This window comes from Dermacentor albipictus, chromosome 5 (genome assembly GCF_038994185.2).
Source record: "Dermacentor albipictus isolate Rhodes 1998 colony chromosome 5, USDA_Dalb.pri_finalv2, whole genome shotgun sequence".
Taxonomy (NCBI): domain Eukaryota; kingdom Metazoa; phylum Arthropoda; class Arachnida; order Ixodida; family Ixodidae; genus Dermacentor; species Dermacentor albipictus.
Genome location: NC_091825.1, coordinates 151,827,095 through 151,846,089, shown reverse-complemented (window position 1 = coordinate 151,846,089; position 18,995 = coordinate 151,827,095). Strand labels below are relative to the sequence as shown.

The window sequence follows — 18,995 nt, the reverse complement described above, 5'->3', positions numbered from 1 at the left end:
TTGTGTACAGCGCACAAAATCGTGCGCTGCGCAAATGAGACAACAGCTCGCACGCGATGCCGTTAGCGGAAATGCGTAGTGCTGGAAAGAAAAAAAAAAAGAAAAGAAAAAGCGAAAAAAAAAAGTGAAGGCACGGCCTGTGACGTATGTGTCACGCAATCCTCGAGGTCCGGCATGGTAGAAGGCAGGGAAAAGAATTCGCTTGCGAAGGCTAGACAGGGCGAGTGGAGAGGGAGTCTCGCTATGCAGTGGAGCCTGCCTGCTGAAATCGTGGGTTCGCGGCACTGAAATATTTTTATCTTGGCTATCAATGAGCTGACTTGAAAAATTTTTGTGGCAGAATGCTCTCTAGAGGACACGTAACAACTTTCAGCGTATAACCAAAATTTGCTAGGGGGCCTGGTGAGGGGCCCTTTAAGCAGAGAAATTAACAAATTTGCATTCAACCTGAACAGTGCTTATTACTATGATTGTGGTTGTTTAAATTCAATGTTTTCGTTCTGTTGAAATTTTTCCTCGTTTTTATACGTACTGGCGGTAATTGCGCCATACAGTTCCACACTTCCATTCTGAAAAATTGTGCCCCCTATTCTGTAGCACCCTTAGTGGAAGAAGCAGAAACTACGAACACGGAAAGAACTGGTTTTTGGGTGTCGTTGACACACCTGTCTATTCTTCCACCATGATCATGACTAACCCAGAGCCATTCACTATGGTGTCCCTCATAACCAACTCTCCAACCTCTCAATGTAAAACTAGTCACGATTTAATGATAGTCACAAAGTTTTCCTCTAAGTTGCCCTAAAATGTTGTTTTGAGACATGCTGGGCTGAATAGTAAACTACCGAAAGTTCCCCCAAAATTTTTGTAGTCAAAATACTTTGCGGAAACACCTGTTACAATAACGAGAGCAATTGCAATTTTTTAGAAAGAGATTGGGGATGTTTGAACTCAGTGTCTGGTGTGTGGCAAGGAATGGCCCCAATAAAAGTATAAAGAAAGCAATATCTGGGTTTAAGGATGGACAAGGTGCAGCTTGCCAAATTTTCTGGCTGCCAGCTTGTTATAACACTGTGGCATTTCCATTTGATTCAGTGTGAGCCAGTTCGGTGAGTGTGCTACCTTACTACTTCACTACCTTAAAATTACTGAAAAGCATTTAGAGTTTTTGACTTTGTATCATCAGACTAACATAATGATATTATGATGCTAGGGGAAACTGTTCATTTATTCAGTGCAGAAGGGAAGAATATTTTGGTAGAGCAAGGTTTCTACCCTGCTGAATAGAAATCATGCTTAAATTTAGAGAGGGAGCACATGTGCTGAAAACTGTGAGATGGGAGATGTGTTATCATCTTGATTTTGCTCATATAAAAGGTAGAGGTCGTGTGGTGTATATTGCGAAAGGAGTGGTTAGCCAGAGCTTTATGTGAAAAGGGAACCTGCACATTGCTGGTCATACGCTTGTCCACTTAAGTCCACTTCTTAAGTTTCTTGACAGAGTGGGAGGCCTGTGCTATCTCATACTGCCACATGCATTTTGTGTTTCTTACTTTTGACTCTGCCGTGAGTGTTACCACGCCTGCTTTGTGTCTGCTCTCAAGATTTTAAGCTTCAGCTTTTGCCTGAGTAAGCTCACGGTATTGGATTGATATTGTATTGCAAGCGCTATAGGTCCCAGCATGATGAGCCAGCTTTATCAGGTGAACAAGAGGCAGCTGATTGATCCAGAAGCTGATGATGCCCTATGAATGAAGGGCTGATTGCCAGCATTACCATTTGAATGAATAATTACCGTCCATGCTTTCTGTGTTACAATGGCTACTACCAAGTTGTGCTTTTCTTTGCAGTTTCCAACATTGCCTAGCAAAAATTCGGTCTTTGAAGTAGTGATTCCTGTCCTCCTACAAACATCAATTCTTATGGCAATGTCACGTGCAGAAGCCTGAGAGCCCAGAAGGCTGTGGATGGTACGAAGCACTCCTGTTCTACGGCGAGGACACTCCAGATGACCCTGACCTGTGCCTGCTGCCTCGCGTTGTGGAGCGCGTTCTTCTGCCAAAAATGGCAGGTCTGTCAGTTCTCTCCTTGTGAAGCAACTATTTTTACTATAGCAGTTATATGGACACTCCAAATGCATTTCAGCTGTCGACATCGCCGTCACTGTGAGGTTCTGTATAAAGTCCAAAGGCAGTAACACCATCACCACTTGCCCCACGCTGTATGTGCAAGCGAAAGCGTGCGAAGGGAGACGATGATCGCGGCTCAATTTTACCTGTGCGAAACGAACAGAAGCGGGGAGGAAGTGCGCCATCTTCTGTGGCGCGCGAGGCATCCAACATTCCGAGGCACCTGGGGAGGGAGGGGGCGGCATTGTACTCCGGCTGCAACTGCGCATGTGGCATTGTGCGCAGTCACACGGCCGTGTCTTGAGAGCAATCTGAAATTGGGCAGAGTCTAGTTGCATCGGCGGCTCGTAGCTTTGTGTGTGCTGTGTGTTCTCGGTGCTCACTTTGTGATGAAGTAATAGACAGCATGAAGATCACTTCGCTCACTGCTGCTGCCGCATTTCCTCATGCCAGCATTTCAACAGCGAGTGTCTGCGGTTCATCGAATGTGATGCGGTCATGTTTGCTGTGCACGCTGACACCATGCTTGTTAATTTAGTTGGCAAGCGAATGTTTGCTAGTTAATGCGGCCGATAAACATACTTTCCTTACTTCTTATGGCTGTCTCCTAATTTGCTATCACAATCGATGCTTCACCTTTCAGGTGAAACTGTCTTTTTAATGACAAGTGAGCATATCTGTGGAAAGGCAACCAATCTGACGGAAAGACAACCTGTCTGATTGGCTCTTGTTTAGTTGCTGTACATGTGACATAAGGCTATAGGATCGAGAGACAAGAAACAAACAGCAAGTGAGAAAATTTATAACAGCTAAGTTTCCATTCAACGTAATGCTTGTGCTGAGCTTGTTCCATACTTAGGCTCCTACAGTCTTTTTGGCTAATCTCAGATCATTGCTGATCACGGATTGTGTTTTCTTTTGGAATGTCTCTCAAGTTAGTCTCAGTCACCTTTACAGAGCTCTTAAACTTTTGTGAACTGTCATTTTCTGGGAAGCTGACTTTTCAGGCAAATATCTGTAAAAAAAAAAAAGAGTACAGTCTACGCTCATTACAACAGACCCACATTCAAAGACTTTTGGATATAATGGACCATATTTCAGCCTCAGTTTCTTCTACCTGTTTTATTAATGCAATGAAGTTCGCTTTTAGCGGACCACACTACAATGGACTATCGGCTACAGCGGACGAAATTAGCGGCAATTTTTTTTTCAATATCGGGTGTGTAAAACATACTTTTGCCGTGTTTACACGGGCTGACAATTGACTTGCGAGGGTCAGCCTATGATCGTGGCTCAGCATCGCATGCAGGAGGCGAGAGATAGAGGGCTGGTTCTACTCTGGCGGCTGCTATACTTATGGCATGGCCGCCATATCTTGAAAGTGATCTGCGATGTGGACAAAGTGCGTGCCCGTGCTGACGCCATATCTTGAAATCAATCTGCGATGTGAACAAAGTTCGCACGGTCATGCAGTCACGTGTGTAGGTACCGAAACTATGCCATCTTCTACCTTGCTCCAGCAGTGATCATGCTCTGCGATCCGTATGTTTTGCCTCAGTATTCGTGTAGCACTGAATTATACCACTAGTCATGTTTCCTTGTGCACGCCGTGCAAAATCGTGCACTGTGCAAACCAGACAACAGCTCTCGCGCGATGCCGTCAGCGGAAATGCATGGTGCCGGGGGAAAAAAAACCGAGAAGAAGAAAAAAAGTGAAGGCGGCGCCCGTGACATAGGTTTCGCACAATCCTCAAGGTCCGGCATGGGAGAACGCAGGGAAAAGAATTTCGCTTGCAAAGGCTAGACGAGGCGAGCGGAGAGGGAGTCTCGCTATGCAGTGGAGCCTGCCTGCTGAAATCATGGGTTCGCAGCACTGAAATATTTCTATCTCGGCTATTAATGAGCCACCTCGAAAAATTTTTGCGGCAGAATGCTCCCTAGAGGACATGTAACAACTTCCAGCGTATAAACCAAATTTGCTTGGGGGCCTTGTGAGGGGCCTTTAAGCAGAGAAAGTAACAAAGTGTGCGCGCACGTGGCCCTCATCTTCAATGCGATCTGCGATGTGGACAAAGTGCGCCCAGTGCCGGTAGCTTCGTATGTGCTATGTTTTCGACGTTTAGTTCATGTTGAAGCGAGAGACAGCATGAAGGTCAATTCGTGCGCTGCTGTTGCTGTGCTTATGTTGCTTAATTTGCTATTGCAATAAATGCTTCACCTTTTGGGCAAAACTGCACCTTCTTTTTTTTTTTTTACTTTGGAAGTGAGGCGTTTCGCATATTACGGACTTCGGATACAAAGGATGTTTTTTGTTGGATTATCAGGGTCCATTGCAATGAGAGTCGACTGTAATGACAAGAAATCACAGCTGCTGCAAGATGGGAAGATGTATATTTGTAAGTGCTACAAGAGGCGAGACGAGTATAGGCATGGGAACAGAGTGATAGCACGATGACAACACAGTGTGTGTCCTGTAGCTGTCACTTTGTTGTCTCATGTTGCACTTTAATGCATACAGAACTGTTCTTATCTTTCATCCTAAGGCATGTTTCGTGCTCGAAAGAACAAGTAGATTACTTGATTTGTTTTGTAATTTTGGTCACAGTATAATGGAGGCGTGTGTGAAGTTTTTACTGCAGATTGCATGTCACTGCTGTCTTTTCTAAAGTGGTGAAGCATGAAAGTCATGAATATATGTTGTATACAGCACTGGCAGAGAAGGTCTGGGACCCCATGTCCAGCACCCAGACACTGAACCTGGTGCGGACAGCCAAGAAGCTGGTTGAGGATTACCCAACAGTCAACGCCCAAAGTCGGCACCTACAGGTTTGCCTTACCTTCTGTTGCAGTTTCTGTGTGCATACAAGCGTGTACTCATTTCTCACTGTGTTTGCCACCTTTGTGCAGATGTAATGTATGGGCTACCCTCATGACATTTGTGAACTTAAAAACAGTGGTGTTCAATATTAAATTTTCCGAATTCAAATTTTAATACTAATAAAAAGAATACTTACGAATATTAAATTGAATACCAAATATTTTATCATTTCCAAACAAAAAGAAATATGAAGCTTGTGTAGTGGTTTACATTTGGCTAAAAAAAAGAAAGAAAGAAAGTTCATGTAACGCCGTTCACAAATGGACGTTCATTCAAATTGAGAAGCTTGTGACAAACAACTGCTTTCAGTTATTTGGAACACCATCACATAATAGTAATGGAAGAAAGGTATGGCACCTCAAAAGATGCACCTGTGTTGTGTTTGTTGAAGATTAGTTCAACACAACAGTCCTGCACATTGATCTGAAGGGATGCAAATATATTGAGACTGGAAAATAATTTGCTTTGCCTTATGGGGATCGAGGTGCCTTCCTGCGCCTCATCCCTCAGCTTGTGCTTACCTTTATCTCCGGGTGCTGCTGCTTCAGTGGCAACATGGTGGACATGGCTAGTGCACCAGAGCTGATTTCCTGCCCAAACTACGGTTCTCCCTCCTGGTGTCAAGTCACTAGGCAAGCACATGTCACCGGGATGTGCCCTTCTTGGCCTCCCAAGAGGCAGCCTCCTTTTCGACCCTGAGTCGCAATACAGCGACAATGTAGCAGCGCAGTGGGTGCATGTAGTTGATCAGTTTTGTGGTGAACCTTTGCCTGTAAATGCCTTGACTGTCAAACTGTGTTGTACCTTGGGTTAATAAACCCGGTTTGCTGACATTCTGTTTGTGGTGCCTTCTCTGTGTCGTGTCAGAGAGTCGACAAACCCTACTGTAGCGCCTTTGTGCATTGCGGAGTGGAGGACCACTGCTCGTAGGAGGAGCCTCTTGCAATCTTATTTCCACAGTCTAAATCGAGACAATGAATTCTTACACTGCCTTAAAAGCCAGGCATTTTTATTGAATGACTGGAGGTTCTTCAATATAAATTATCTGCCTCATGCGCTTACTCAGGAACTGGTGCCTCTGTGCAGCAACTGAGGCTCTCCTGCAGCCGAGTCATTTGTAGAAGGCCCTGCTTGCATCCACCTTCCTCTTTTGAGGCTTATCTCTTATATCCAAACAGAAGCGAATATTTGACAGTTTGACAATATTTGAATTCTCATGTCAAATATGAATTGAATATTCTGAAATATTTGATTTGTCTTTGAAATTTCAAATAGTCTCACGCCATTAGTAAAATACATTTTTACAGTTATAATGCAGTGGAACACTTTGTACCACCAATGACAGCCAAGGGCTCAAAGAAGTGCTAATGAAAGACCTAATTGTGAAAGGAGTGCTTACAGATGTTACTTTTGTTCTTTGCCCCTGCTTATTTCTGCATCACTCCATGAGAACAATATGATGGCACAAACTAAAAGGCTTGCCCCTCACCAGTTTCATTTGGCTGCCACTGCTGCAGTTTGTTGTTCCTTTTTTGTTGTTCCCACATGGTTGGATCAAATTGCCATTCACTCCACTGAGGTATTAGACATAACAGCTACAAGTCAAACTGCAAGCTGCCAATCCCTAGCACCCTTACGTCTAAAGTGATGTGTCTTCTTGTGTGGTTGTTCATTTGTTTAATTTAGAAAATATGACCAACTCTATTGTAAGATATAGAGATAAGCAAAGGTACATAATTTCATTTCTGTTTGTCACAAATCTTAAAAAGCAAACTGCAATGACATTTTGGGCTACATAAAAAGCCTACACTCAAAAATTGGATACAGAAAAACCGCCATGCAATTCTTACTTTTGAAAAATGAGTGGATGCATTGAAAAATGCTTCAAAAGTAGGCACTTTTAATAGCGAAAATGAAAAATACACCACGATTATTGCTTGTTGAAAGTGACGCATGACCTAGACCTCATGGCTCATCAGCATGGCATCTGAGTTTAGGCACTGCTTGCAGCTCCCCAAAGCATGCTGAAAAATTTTGGAGGCAATGGTGCTGGGACTTGTGTCATAGCTGCTAACCACCAGTCGCATGCGTTGTCTGCTCAGGCACTATTCAAGTGCAGCTGTTAAGAAAATTTAACACTTGCCAGCCCTGCAGCTTTGCCAAAATTGCTTCTGTAGTATATACTACTCATTTATTACCAATTTAGCCAAAGTGAAATTTAGTTGTAGTTGACCTTTAAGAACTTGTATTCCCTTATTGAACTTGCAGAACTTCTTGGCCAAGGTGGCAGCACGTATTAGTCGAGCTTTGGATGAAGATGTCTACATTCCCCTCTATCCCAAAGAGTAAGTGACCCTGCAAGTCTTGTTTTCATTGTGACCACGCACGCTCTGTCACCTTTGCAGGGTCCTAGAGAACAGGTCAGGAGCGCCTGCGGCCTTCTTTCACCGCCAGTTCTGGTCCTGCCTTAAGGTGCGTATTGGCAGCAAAAAGCAAGCAAACAGGCAGGTTATAGCGAGTTTTGCGGCACTTGAAAACAGAGCATATTTGCACGTACTCCGGTGCTTTTAAACTTTTAAAATACTTGTAGGGTGAAACGACAACAAAGACCTGGACAGCTGTTTTTACAGTAAAGCTCCCGTACTGAGCTGCTGTGACATTCTTGGTGTCTAGTACAGGGTAGCAAACCGGAGGCTTTAATTCTGGTTAACCTTCCTGCCTTTCTCTCCTTTACATCTCTCTCTCTCTTGGTTTAGAACAAGTTCCTTTGATGTATGCTGTGTTTGTCATGGCATGAGAAGCTGTCAACCATATTGGCACCTACTCTGTTTTAGTTTTCATTGATACTTACTACTACCTTGAAAATTATTGCATGACCGTACAGCCATTTCTTTTGTGGTTTCACACAATGCCACTCAAATACTATGTTCAATCAGCAACATACAAGAGAGCATGACTTCTGCATTTGACAGACGTGGCGTAACACTGTGCATTAGGAAGCACAGTTTAAAGGTTGCTATGTTAAGAACTTGCTGTACTATTGACCAATGGTTGCAATCAAATACAGTGCAGTCCATTTGTAATGATACCTTTGATGATAACTGGTTAAAATAATGAACTTTAGTGTACTACATAGATATATATTGACACGTGTACTTGTTTGTCTTTATCCGGCGACACGTTTCACCGCCTAACAAATGTAGCAATAACAAATAAATACTGTGACAAGCAATAACAAATAAAAGCTAGTTTTGTCTGCCACAGTATTGCTACTGTGTTCTTTAACGTCACCACCACGTGACAATATATATGTGTTAGAGAAACACCCTATATACAATGTGTATAGTTCTGCGGAAACTAGCAAGGTGGAGAGAAGTAATTAATAAAGGGAAAATGAGACATTTACCCAAACGTAGCAAGAAAGGAAACCAGTTTTCCCTTTATTAATTACTTCTCTACACCTTGTGGGTTTCCGCAGAACTATTACGTCAAGCTCTTTTTGCCGTTGCTTCTGAGTTGGTGATAAATACAACTTTGCCTGCCATCTGCTAGCCGCCTGGTTAGCTCAGATGGTAGAGCGGCTGCCCCGGAGAGGTGGTGGTCCGGTGTTCGAGTCCCGGGCCAAGACGAATTTTTCTTGAGCTGTGAAGCTTTTCTTTGTTGAGGAACCCGTATGGGTTTCTTTTGTGGCACTTAGCTACTTTCCCTTTATTAATTACTTCTCTCCACCTTCCTAGTTTCCGCAGAACTATTACGTCAAATGTGTATAGTTATAATCTGAATTTCCTAGCACAAACAGAGTGCACTCTATACCGTAGATGGAAGCAAGGTGGCCTTAATTTAGTGTATGCTGCTGTGATTTGGTGGCTATGGTGTTCTGATACTGGTTCGTAAGATCATAGATTCGATTCCTTGCCTTTGCAGCCAGATTGCAATTGGAGGTTGAATGAAGAAATACTTGTGTGCTCTGCATTGGGGGCACGTTAAAGAACCCTCGGTTCTCAGAGTTAATCCTGAGCCTTCAATTGTGACATCTCCCATAGCCTGAATGTTGCTTTGGGACGTTGACAGTCAATCTTTCTCAAATGTTTCAGCTTATGAAGAATGTCCTCAGCTGGCAAGGCCTGCTGGCTGAGGAGCCACTCAAGGAGCTTTCCTTGTGCAGCCTGCTGAACCGTTACCTTATTGTGGCCCTGCAGGCCGGCCTCTCTCAAAGGGACACAGTTGAAAAATGCACCCGTGTGAGTGCCTGGCCTGGTCCATCCTTAACCATTTGAAAGACAATTTTTTCCCCCCCTTTTTGACATGCATCCTCATAAGGTTGTCTCTTCTTCTTTTTTTTTTCTGACCAACATTTTGAGTAAAAGTAAAGTGACCAAGAAATTGTGTGGTATATATCCTTCATTATATAAGGGTCCAATGGTTAAGTACATTTCCTTTCGAGTATAGCACAATTCACGCAACTTATTTTAATTTTTGAAGTAGCTTTGAAACAACCTGCACATGTGGCCATAGTGAAAATAAGACATGCCAGGTTGGCACTCACAAGTAAAGTCAGTGTTTGTGTGCCCATCAGAAGAAACCCAGCAAGCGAGAAACTTGCAGTAATTGTTTTTTGGATTGCTAAATGAGATACAATCAGTTCTTGCTCCTCTTGCAAAAAGAGACCTACGTGCAGCAATATCTTTCCTTCGCGACAGCCTGCTTCTAGCGACAATCGTAACCTATCATATCAATTTTTGCTACAACCATAACCTGAAATAGCATGTTCAAGGGTACCAAATCTAAAGCGCACAAGCACTGGCATGAGCATGCGGCAGTGAATAAGGTGAAACACACATAGCTCTAGGGCGCCACTGAGGATAGCTACTATGGTGTGAAGGGAAAAATTGGATCTGGAAGAAGCCATGAGGTGGCAGCAGAGTAAAACTTTCTTTGGTAGCAGCACCTCGGAGATGTGTCGGGCGGCATTTCATTCCAAAAAAGTGCGTCTGGTTGCTGCTGTACATGTACCTCTTTGGCCATTTCGGACATGTTTCTGCTGCCATAAGTGTACATTGGTGACCCTCAGAGGGTTAAGCTTTGTACAGTGTCACGAGGGCTGGAATGCTTCCTCTGGCAGATATGGCAGAATGCTTCCTCAGACAGCAGCAGTCTATCACTCTGAACTGTTGTGTTCACCTCCGATAGCAGCTGACGTGCATTTTTATTATCTCAATTTGGACATACTGACACTTTCTCTGTTTAACTCTGTCTATCGACAACTAATTCTAATTCTAATAAAGCATAGTTGTTACCCTAATCTTTAAAGAAGGCTGCTTGTGGTGCAAAGAGCAACAGTTGGGTATTACTTGAAAATGAAGTATGCCCTATAGTATATGCAATATCACATACTGGTGTATAGTGGACATATACATCTTTTGATGCATTCAAGCATATTGTTCATTCACATCTATGTCGGCCTGTTTGTCAGTTGTGCCATCACGAGTTCTCCTGTTTTTTCATCACATTTATGACTGCCTTGCTTTGTAGCATTCCAATTATGGCCACAACTTTGCTACGTGAGTGCTTTGTTTCCAAGTTTGTTAAATAATGTGTTCAACAACATGTGTTCAGTAGCACTTTCAACAAACTTTATTAAAATCAAAATAATTTGAAGTGCATCTTGTCCCAGCACGAGGGGCCCTTAGACCAGGGCTTCTGCGGCCTTGGCTGCCGAGCGGAGCAGTGTGGCCTCCCATTGGGAGTGGGCGGAGTTGGGAATAGACACCTCTGTGAAGTCAAAGCTTCAACAAGTTTGGAAGCAAGTTGCTCATTTTGTGCAGAAGAAACATTTGGCAGTAAGCTGCCTGGTTTTGTGTGCATGTTTGATGCAGAAACGCTACCCTGTGCATTTGTGCAGAATAGACACGATCATAAGGCAGGTTTAGACAGCCATTGTGTGTAATCTAGACCAGTATGGAAAAAAGTGAGTTGCGCACATGGAGAGGGAGAGAAAAGGAAATAAGCTAGGGAGGAGCATTACATGATAAAAATGAAGTAAAAATAAAGTCGGCCCAGCACATGATCATGTTGTGGTAAGTTAGTGCTCCCACCGTCGCACTCAGCGTGCACTCTTCCGACAAGACAACAGGTGTGATAGCAGCTTGTGGTTACAAAGATAAATGTATTGCATGGAACAACAGTTGTACAAGCATATCGGTAGAAAATGTGCACAGTGCAGTTGGCAAAGTACCTGAGGAAGTACGCTTCGTTTAAAATCTACTGGGAACAAGACATACTGTTACAAGTTGAGCTCACCCATAACACAGCAGTCGCATGTTGGCTTGAATTTTGGGTGCACGGGAGAGAGAAAAAGCGAAGGGGATGACTTCACGGAGTGTTGGCTTGCAAACACTGGTTTCATGATGTCGTGCTCCCCCCTAGTTCCCTTCTTTCATCCATGGTTGGGCACGAAGGCCTTGGCAGCATTTGTAATGCATCCGTTGGCTTCGACTTCCCTATGCAGCTGGTGTCAACGTTGCCAACAGCATGGCTGCGGGGGAGCCCGCTTCCACAGCTGGAATTGTTAACACGCTTTCTGCGACTCTACCGGCAGCACCTGGAGGGCCTCTGTGCTTCCTCTGCTTTGGGACCGGATATGCATGCCAGGTGATACATGCGCTTGAACTACGAAGTGTTTGGTGCAACTGTAAGGTGCCAGTTTATGTATGAGATGTTACAAACTACCATTTCTTGTACACCAGTATTTCTTATTCAGTAGTGCGCTGAAATAATTATTGTAATATAATAAATTATGATATTCACTTTCTCTCCTGTATCCCTGGTGAACGAAAATCTCGTCAATGAACCAGCCAACCAGTAAATTGAGTGTTCTACACGACTGTTCGTAATATGCATAACAATTAATTAGTACCATGTGAACACAACCAAAGTATTTTGAAGGGCTGATAATCGCCTCCAAGAAAGGCACTATATGAAAGCGGCGAGGAAATGAAAAGTACAGGAAAGGAAGGCTGGTGTTCTTGCTCATGAAATCTGCTTGAATGCAGCTTAACTGTTTAAGCTTTGTGGTAATGCCACTGTCATATTCCCAATATGTTGTGACAATGGCAGAAGCAGCTGTTTTCACTTCTTCCTTGGTTTTGAAAATTCCAGTTTATTGTAAGATCCTGCTTATAATAAAAACTTAAATATTAAACAGGATGAGTGCACACATTCCCCCCCCCCCCCCCCCCCCCCCCCCGTTCACTGCTAAAAGAGACAGGTAAGTGGACCATTAGGGTTACAGAATGGGTGCCAAAAGAACGGAAGCGCAGTTGAGGACGACAGAAGACTAGGTGGGGTGATGAAATTAAGAAATTCGCAGGTGCTAGTTGGAATTGGTTGGCACTGGACAGGAGTAATTAGAGATCGCAGAGAGAGGCCATCTTCTTGCAGTAGACACAAAATAGGCTTCTGCTGCTGATGATGATGACTAAGAAAGCCTTTTGTTTGGCCATTGTAAGACAAAAAGCTATTAATCTTTAAAAGCTTTGGCACCTGAATAATGAGAGATGTACAATATTTATTAGAAAATTTGCATGCCTACCCATTCAGCTTGCATGGCCATGGGAAGCTGGAGGTGGCCAGGCTTTTGGTGCAAAGAAATTGAAGAGAAGGTTGTGCCAGTGACGTAGCTCCTTGCAAGATGGTGCCGCATGATTAATCAGAATCAGAATCGGTTTTATTGAGATCATTAGAAAGATTACAAGTTGTTAATATTCAGAAGGAGGTCCCGAAGTCAAAGACTGCAATGGGACCTCCTTTACAAGGTAAACGTAATAAAACAAAAGTACAGCTAGCAGTTTCAACAAATAGTTAACATAGAAAAATTACAGGTTTTAATATGAATAGCATGATTGAAGAATTACATATGCGTAAATGTCATGAAAAAAGGCACTGTAACACAATCTCGTTAACAACTGATAAAGTAACTGCGTAGGTGACGTGACGAACACAGTATAATTTGTTAACTGGAATGTATATGTGAGGCAGAAACAGAAACCTAACGGTATGGAAATGAAAATTAAATGAAGGCACCCTAAAGAATGCTTGTGAGTATAGACTAGGCATCAGTATTTGCCAGAATGTAATGCACAAATGTTTTTATTTCCTTTTCACAGAGATGCGCTGGAAGAAGTTGGAAAGCTTCTGGCCTCACTGACAGACAAGGCCAAATCATAGGACATGTTGGAAATAAAAGAGGCACTTTTGCAGTGCAACATCCTTGTGGTAGTGTAGGAGTGTCATACTTGTGCGTCTCTGTCATCCTTTTTCCATCGTCATAATTTTATCAATTTTCATTTAGTAGACAATGGGCCTTTTCAATTTCCCACTTCTGGCTACCCGCGGGCTGCCAGAGCCAGCCAGAACGCCTTCATTTTTCTCGGATTGCTCTGCCCATCGCACAGTGCACTTCTGCCGCATGTTCGTTTTACTCGGGCTGGACGTTTCTGGCTACCTGCGGGCTGCCAGAAACAGCCAGGACAATTTTGGTCTGGCTGCTCTCTGAAAGTTCTATGGATAGCGAACAGCAAAAAGAAAGTGATGAGCGCTCGCTGCCATCTCCGTGGGGGCTTCACGGATTGCATCACGGGCACTTGGAAGACTTTTACCTCGCTCAGTCAACTGGCTACGGTCACCTTTAGATTGCATTACTTCTAGAGTTATTTTCTTAAGTTCTGATGCACCGTTCTGCCTTGCAAGACGGTGCGATACGTGTGGTAGTGAACCATTTGAAGTGTTCTTTTGTGTATGTGTGTGTTTGTCCCGTGAAGGCTTGTTCCCAGCACTGTGAACACCGCGCCGCACTCATGCGTAAATGCTATCTGCATCGTGTTCCGCGCAAGTTGTAGACGCTCTGCCTTTTTGTTCTGCACCGCAAATTGCAGTGCATTTTCAGTTCATCTTTCTCTGGTGGTATTCTTTTTCACATCTCTCGCGTATGTGCAGTGATACGTCGATTTTTTGCAGTTAGCAAAGGCATCGCAGCTAGCCTGTGTTCGCTCCGTCTCTCTGTCATATCCTTGGGTGGCAGCTCGAAACCGATGTGTACTAATGATAGGCCATTGATGTTAAAGGCATGCACTTGTTGTGTAATGGCCACATGTACATTAGTTTATTGCTCTCATGATTGACCAGTACTTTTTTTTTTTTGTCGTCTTCTTCCACAGCTTGCTACGATGGTGCTCATATCATGCCAGCGTCATAGAGCAAACATAGAGAGAGAGAGATTCTAGCGTTCCCATACTGCCCCTTCCTGTGCGACGGCGCCGATGGCATTTGCCCACTGCCAGTCGATGCGGTGATTTCGGTCACAAATGTTTTCCCTCAATATATTGCGAAATGAAAGCACGAATACATAACGCGAATCTATAAAAAATGTGTGCGTACTTTTCGTCACGATGACCACCATTCAAGACAATAAATGTTTGTACCATTGTTCAAAATTCTGTGTCGCCTCTTTGTCGTGTGACACAGCTTTGCTGGTCATCCAGCCATCCTCACAGAGTGGAGTGTATCGTGATTCTTTGTCATGTGTTAAGCTGCCAAACTAGCGTAATTACATAATGCATTATATTTGTGTTCAGACTGTGAAGCAATTTACGGATTCAGTGCGTGGATCGAACATGACAAATCGGATAACCGAAGGTTGAGGATTTGGTTTACCGGGGTCGATTGACTTTTTCATTGTTTTAATACTACAAAGTCCACCGCATAACTGTAATTTCATAATGCTTATTACGGCTTCGCTACATGACGACCAAAATGCCCGGTGTGTCTGAGCACGCCCGCTCTAGCTCGCTGCCCGGTGTTGCACACATTTCGAACCCACCGCGATTCGAACCTTGCGTTAGGGACTGCACTGTGCGCAAAGGCCTGTGTTGCAGCATGGTTATGGTCTCGGCCGCATACCACACAGTTCCTGCCTTTAATTTCTACCCTAACAGCGCTGTGCTAAGTTTTTGGACATTTTGGTCAAGTTTCGTAATGACCCCAGTGCAATTTCGTACAACTCAAATGACGTACAACTCGAGTTCCTGTGTCCCAAGGAGCGCAGCGCGCGTACCGTTTTGGCCTGTTCGAAACTGGAGACCACGGCATCCACGGTGCTCGGCAACGCCCGCGGCAGTGGCTACAAGATTAAAAGAAAAAATACCAAGGTTTTACGATTAGCTACATTAACGCATTTCTTTTCTTTTTTTTTTCATTTTCACATACAGGGTCCTGAATATTTGGCTGCGCGTGTTCTAAGGTTGCGCTCACCGCTGCACTGTCCTTGCTCAAATTTTGCAGAACGATCGCATTTCGGCGTCGACTTCGTTTACTTGGCCTGCGCTTATGGGTATGCAAGCATAAACTTGTGTCGGCACCTCTTGTCACGCGGAAAGCAATGTTTCGCCAGTTCCAGGAGCAGGTCGGTGCGAGGGCCGGCTTTTCAAACGCCATTTTTTCGCAAACACTAACAGTTTCTTTTTCTTTTTTTTTTTCTTAGAAACCACGCTATTAATTGTGCCAAGTGTTAGGCTAAACGAAGCTGACGCCAAAATACGACCGTTCTGCAAAAGTTTAGGAAGAACAGTGCAGCGGTTAGCGCAATACAATTTTTTTCTATGTGCATACTTTCACAAGTACTGTTCTCAGTCATGTTGTATGAAAAACAAATGCCATTCGTCGTTCCCGTCGATAGCTCAGTTGGTAGAGCGGTGGACTGTAGAGGTTTCGACTATGGACATCCATAGGTCGCTGGTTCGAATCCGGCTCGACGGAGTTCCTTTTTTTTTGCGTTACTAATTTTTAAGTGGTGGAATACATTTGTTCAGCATGTTCGGTTTACACAAGACACATTTATCTAATGACTCTTCAATTTCGGCTGCCAATATGTTATAATGAACATAGCCAAAAATAAGAAAACTCCATAACAAGAAAGAAAAAAATTGTTTACAACGCTGAAAAGGTAGAGGGGGCACATATACACCTTATTATAAGCTGCATATAAATTGAGAAATTTAAGTGGACAAAACATTGCTCTGCACAACACGTGTTAACAAATCGTGCAATTTTAAATGCTCTGCGAACTGATGCTCTTTCTGGTGCGGCATTACTTCGTGCTTCAATTGTTCTTTTTTTTTTTAGCCAACTTTCAGCAAACTTTGAAAAGAAATGTGCAGGTCCAAATTTGCATGGGGCCCTCGATCACCTGGCCAGGTAAAAAATTTTAACGCGAGAGCGTTAATTATGGAGCCTGTGTCGCAGAAAATCCAGCGTCGGCGTCCGGCGTCGGACGTCGCTTTGCCAAAAAGCAAAGTTGCTCATACTTATACTTTGTCTTTCATTCTTTACAAAGTTATTCCTCGGAATTTTGACAACGGCAGCCCACAAATAAATGTAATGGGGAAAAACACCGACAGCGCAGCTCTTCTATATACTGAAATATTAAGAGGAAGCTTTAGCTCGGGCCCAACTCCGACGTGGCCTATTCAAATACATGTAAAACGCAAAAACGTTTGTTTCTGAGATAACCCCGGCCCGGATCAATATTAATGACATTTGTTGCATTTGAGAGAGAAAGGTAAATTCGAGTGACTGCATGTTGTAAGCGGTATTTCGATTTAGGGCTTGAATTTTGTTAAAAAGATTTTCAAATATTCAACCGTCTGAAAAAAAAAAAATAGAAGCACGAAGTTTACAAGTTCTTAGCTCTGCATCAAGAACAGATATCGCAGTTCTGTAAACGGCATCCATTATATCATTCAAAGCGGACCGATTCTATATGTCAATTTAATATCTTACGTGAATTTGTTACATTGGTTAGAAGAGTTCTGCAAACGATGTATTTCAATATTACTAAATTTTTTTTATATTCACGTGTAACATATCAATTTTGTCCGCTTTAGATGTACTATTAGACGCAATCCACAGAACAGTATTATCATTTTGTGTTGCTGAGTGAGTGTGGTAAACTTGATAGTATCGTTTTTTTGAAAATTTTTGATTTTTGCCAAATTTTAATGAGAAATTGACGACCTAACTCAAAAATTCGAAACCAACAGTCACTAGATTTTAAGTTTTTCTTTTAAGTGCAACAAACCTCGTCAGATTCGGTGCAGTGGTTGCCGATAAAAACGAATTCTCCTTTTACATGTATTTAGATAGGAGCACCCGAGCTAGCTTCCTCTTAAAAGTGTGAAACAACAACAGACGATCGACCCATGCAAGAGGCTGCGTTTCTTCCAGAAAGCTCGCCTTCGAGCATATATCGTTCACAGCCAGCGTTTCGCGGTAAACGTTACGGTTAAGCTGCAGTTGCATGAAAAGCAATTGGGGAATGCTATCGCGTTCCATCCTTAAATCGAAGCTTAAGCGTCCTCCAAAATTTTGGTTATACGTTGGAAGTTGTTACGTGTCCTCTAGGGAGCGTTCTAAAGCAAGAATTTTTCAAATTGGTTCATTAGAGCTGAGAGAGAAATATTTCAGTGTCGCGAACCTATGATCTCAGGAGGCGAACGTCAGGATTGCGAGACGCAGACGTTACAAGCCCGCCTTCTTATTCTTCTCTCTCTCTTTCTCACTTATTATTATTATTATTTTTTGTCCGCTTTCTTCTTGCGCGGCGCACTTCTGCTCGTGGTCTCTCCATCGGGCTAGCTGTTTGTTTTGCGCACGGTGCACGAGAACTCCTGACTAGCGATATGTCGGTGCTACACGAACACTGAGGCAGACACAAGCAGATCACAGAGCATGATCGCGCGCTAGAACACAGTAGAAATGATGTATGCTTTCGCCGTTTCGCTGTATGCGCGCGCGACTGCACGATATAAGAACAAGCAGACAAAACAGAAGTACATCTCTCTTGGTATGGTACGAAGTAAAACAAAGACATGCAGACATTCAGTTTGTATGTTTTATTATTCCTTTAAGCTTTAGTTTGTGCACTGAAGCAACATATCAAATTGGCTTGAATAATTCTCAGTCACTTGCTATTGTCAGTGACGTCACAGCACGGCGACCTACGTAGGCGGATTTGCGCTATTGACGTATCTTCGGCTGGGAGAGCGGAGCCCGCGAGAAGGGCACAGGGCATTTGGTTTGAAATTTCAGCTCTTTTCGCAGCGAGTAGGGGTGTAATACTTCACAGGCACGATCGTTAGCGCGCAATGTATGTACTGCGCTTGTCGGTTCCAAATGGCCAGACCTGGTGAGGGGCCCTTAAAACCACAGAGTTTCATACTATATGCTTAAAGCAGTCAGTAGAATTTAGCTTTTTATAATGTAACTACAAGAGCAAAATTAATTTGAAGAAACTCAGTCTGAGAAGTCAGCCTTATGGGAAATTTCTCTGGCCTACTACTTTGCTCAGGGGAAAGGGGAGAAAGAGAGAGGGATGAGGACAGGGAAGTAGATACGAATACAGAGCATTTGTGGCTAAAGGGTCCCTTCGCATGTGAAATTTTCTAGACTGAAGGTATATTAAATATCAATATATAAAAAATTTCATTCAAATCGGTTCATCAATGGTCTGAGAGAGCATTTCTGCTTCTCACACACATCTGAATAAGAAAGTTGGAGTTGACCTTAAAGGGTCCCTGAAACGGTTTGTAAGATTTTTTTAGATGTGTAGGGTACAGCTAAAGTTAATCATTCGCACCACAATTTGCGTGAAATGTCTCATATTAAGAGAGCTACGGACGATTACAAGTTACCCTACTTCATAGTCATGCATTTTCTCCTCAACTCATTCGCCAACTGATCGGGGCTAAGCTCCGCCTTCATTGGCTCTTTGTCATGATGGCACGTCGTGTCATCAACTTCCGGTTCTCAAGGAGCAAGCGTGCAAAGCCTCTTCAAACTCTCCGCCAGCTGCTTGGCAGTCGACTCCAAGCGAGAGATATCGAGGCAGCGTGCGTTGTGAGCATTCTGTCACAGCATCGAACGTGTCTGGTATT

At 43.4% G+C, this 18,995-nt stretch overlaps 1 protein-coding gene and 1 non-coding gene across 2 annotated transcripts in view; both read left to right on the top strand.

Moving 5' to 3' along the window:
- The window catches only part of LOC135903414 (PAX3- and PAX7-binding protein 1), a 40,407-nt gene extending 27,129 nt beyond the window's left edge, over positions 1 to 13,278 (top strand). Inside the window, exons 13-19 of the mRNA XM_065433734.1 lie at positions 1,942 to 2,071; positions 4,837 to 4,955; positions 7,276 to 7,352; positions 7,413 to 7,479; positions 9,102 to 9,248; positions 11,516 to 11,658; positions 13,173 to 13,278. Of these exons, the coding sequence (XP_065289806.1) occupies positions 1,942 to 2,071; positions 4,837 to 4,955; positions 7,276 to 7,352; positions 7,413 to 7,479; positions 9,102 to 9,248; positions 11,516 to 11,658; positions 13,173 to 13,233 (744 nt within the window). The 3' untranslated portion in view covers positions 13,234 to 13,278. The remainder of the gene's footprint in view (positions 1 to 1,941; positions 2,072 to 4,836; positions 4,956 to 7,275; positions 7,353 to 7,412; positions 7,480 to 9,101; positions 9,249 to 11,515; positions 11,659 to 13,172) is intronic.
- A 2,451-nt stretch (positions 13,279 to 15,729) lies between these two features.
- TRNAY-GUA (transfer RNA tyrosine (anticodon GUA)) lies at positions 15,730 to 15,819 on the top strand. Its single transcript is given in 2 exon segments — positions 15,730 to 15,766; positions 15,784 to 15,819. It is a non-coding gene; the product is annotated as a tRNA-Tyr (tRNA).
- The last annotated feature ends 3,176 nt before the right edge of the window (positions 15,820 to 18,995 follow it).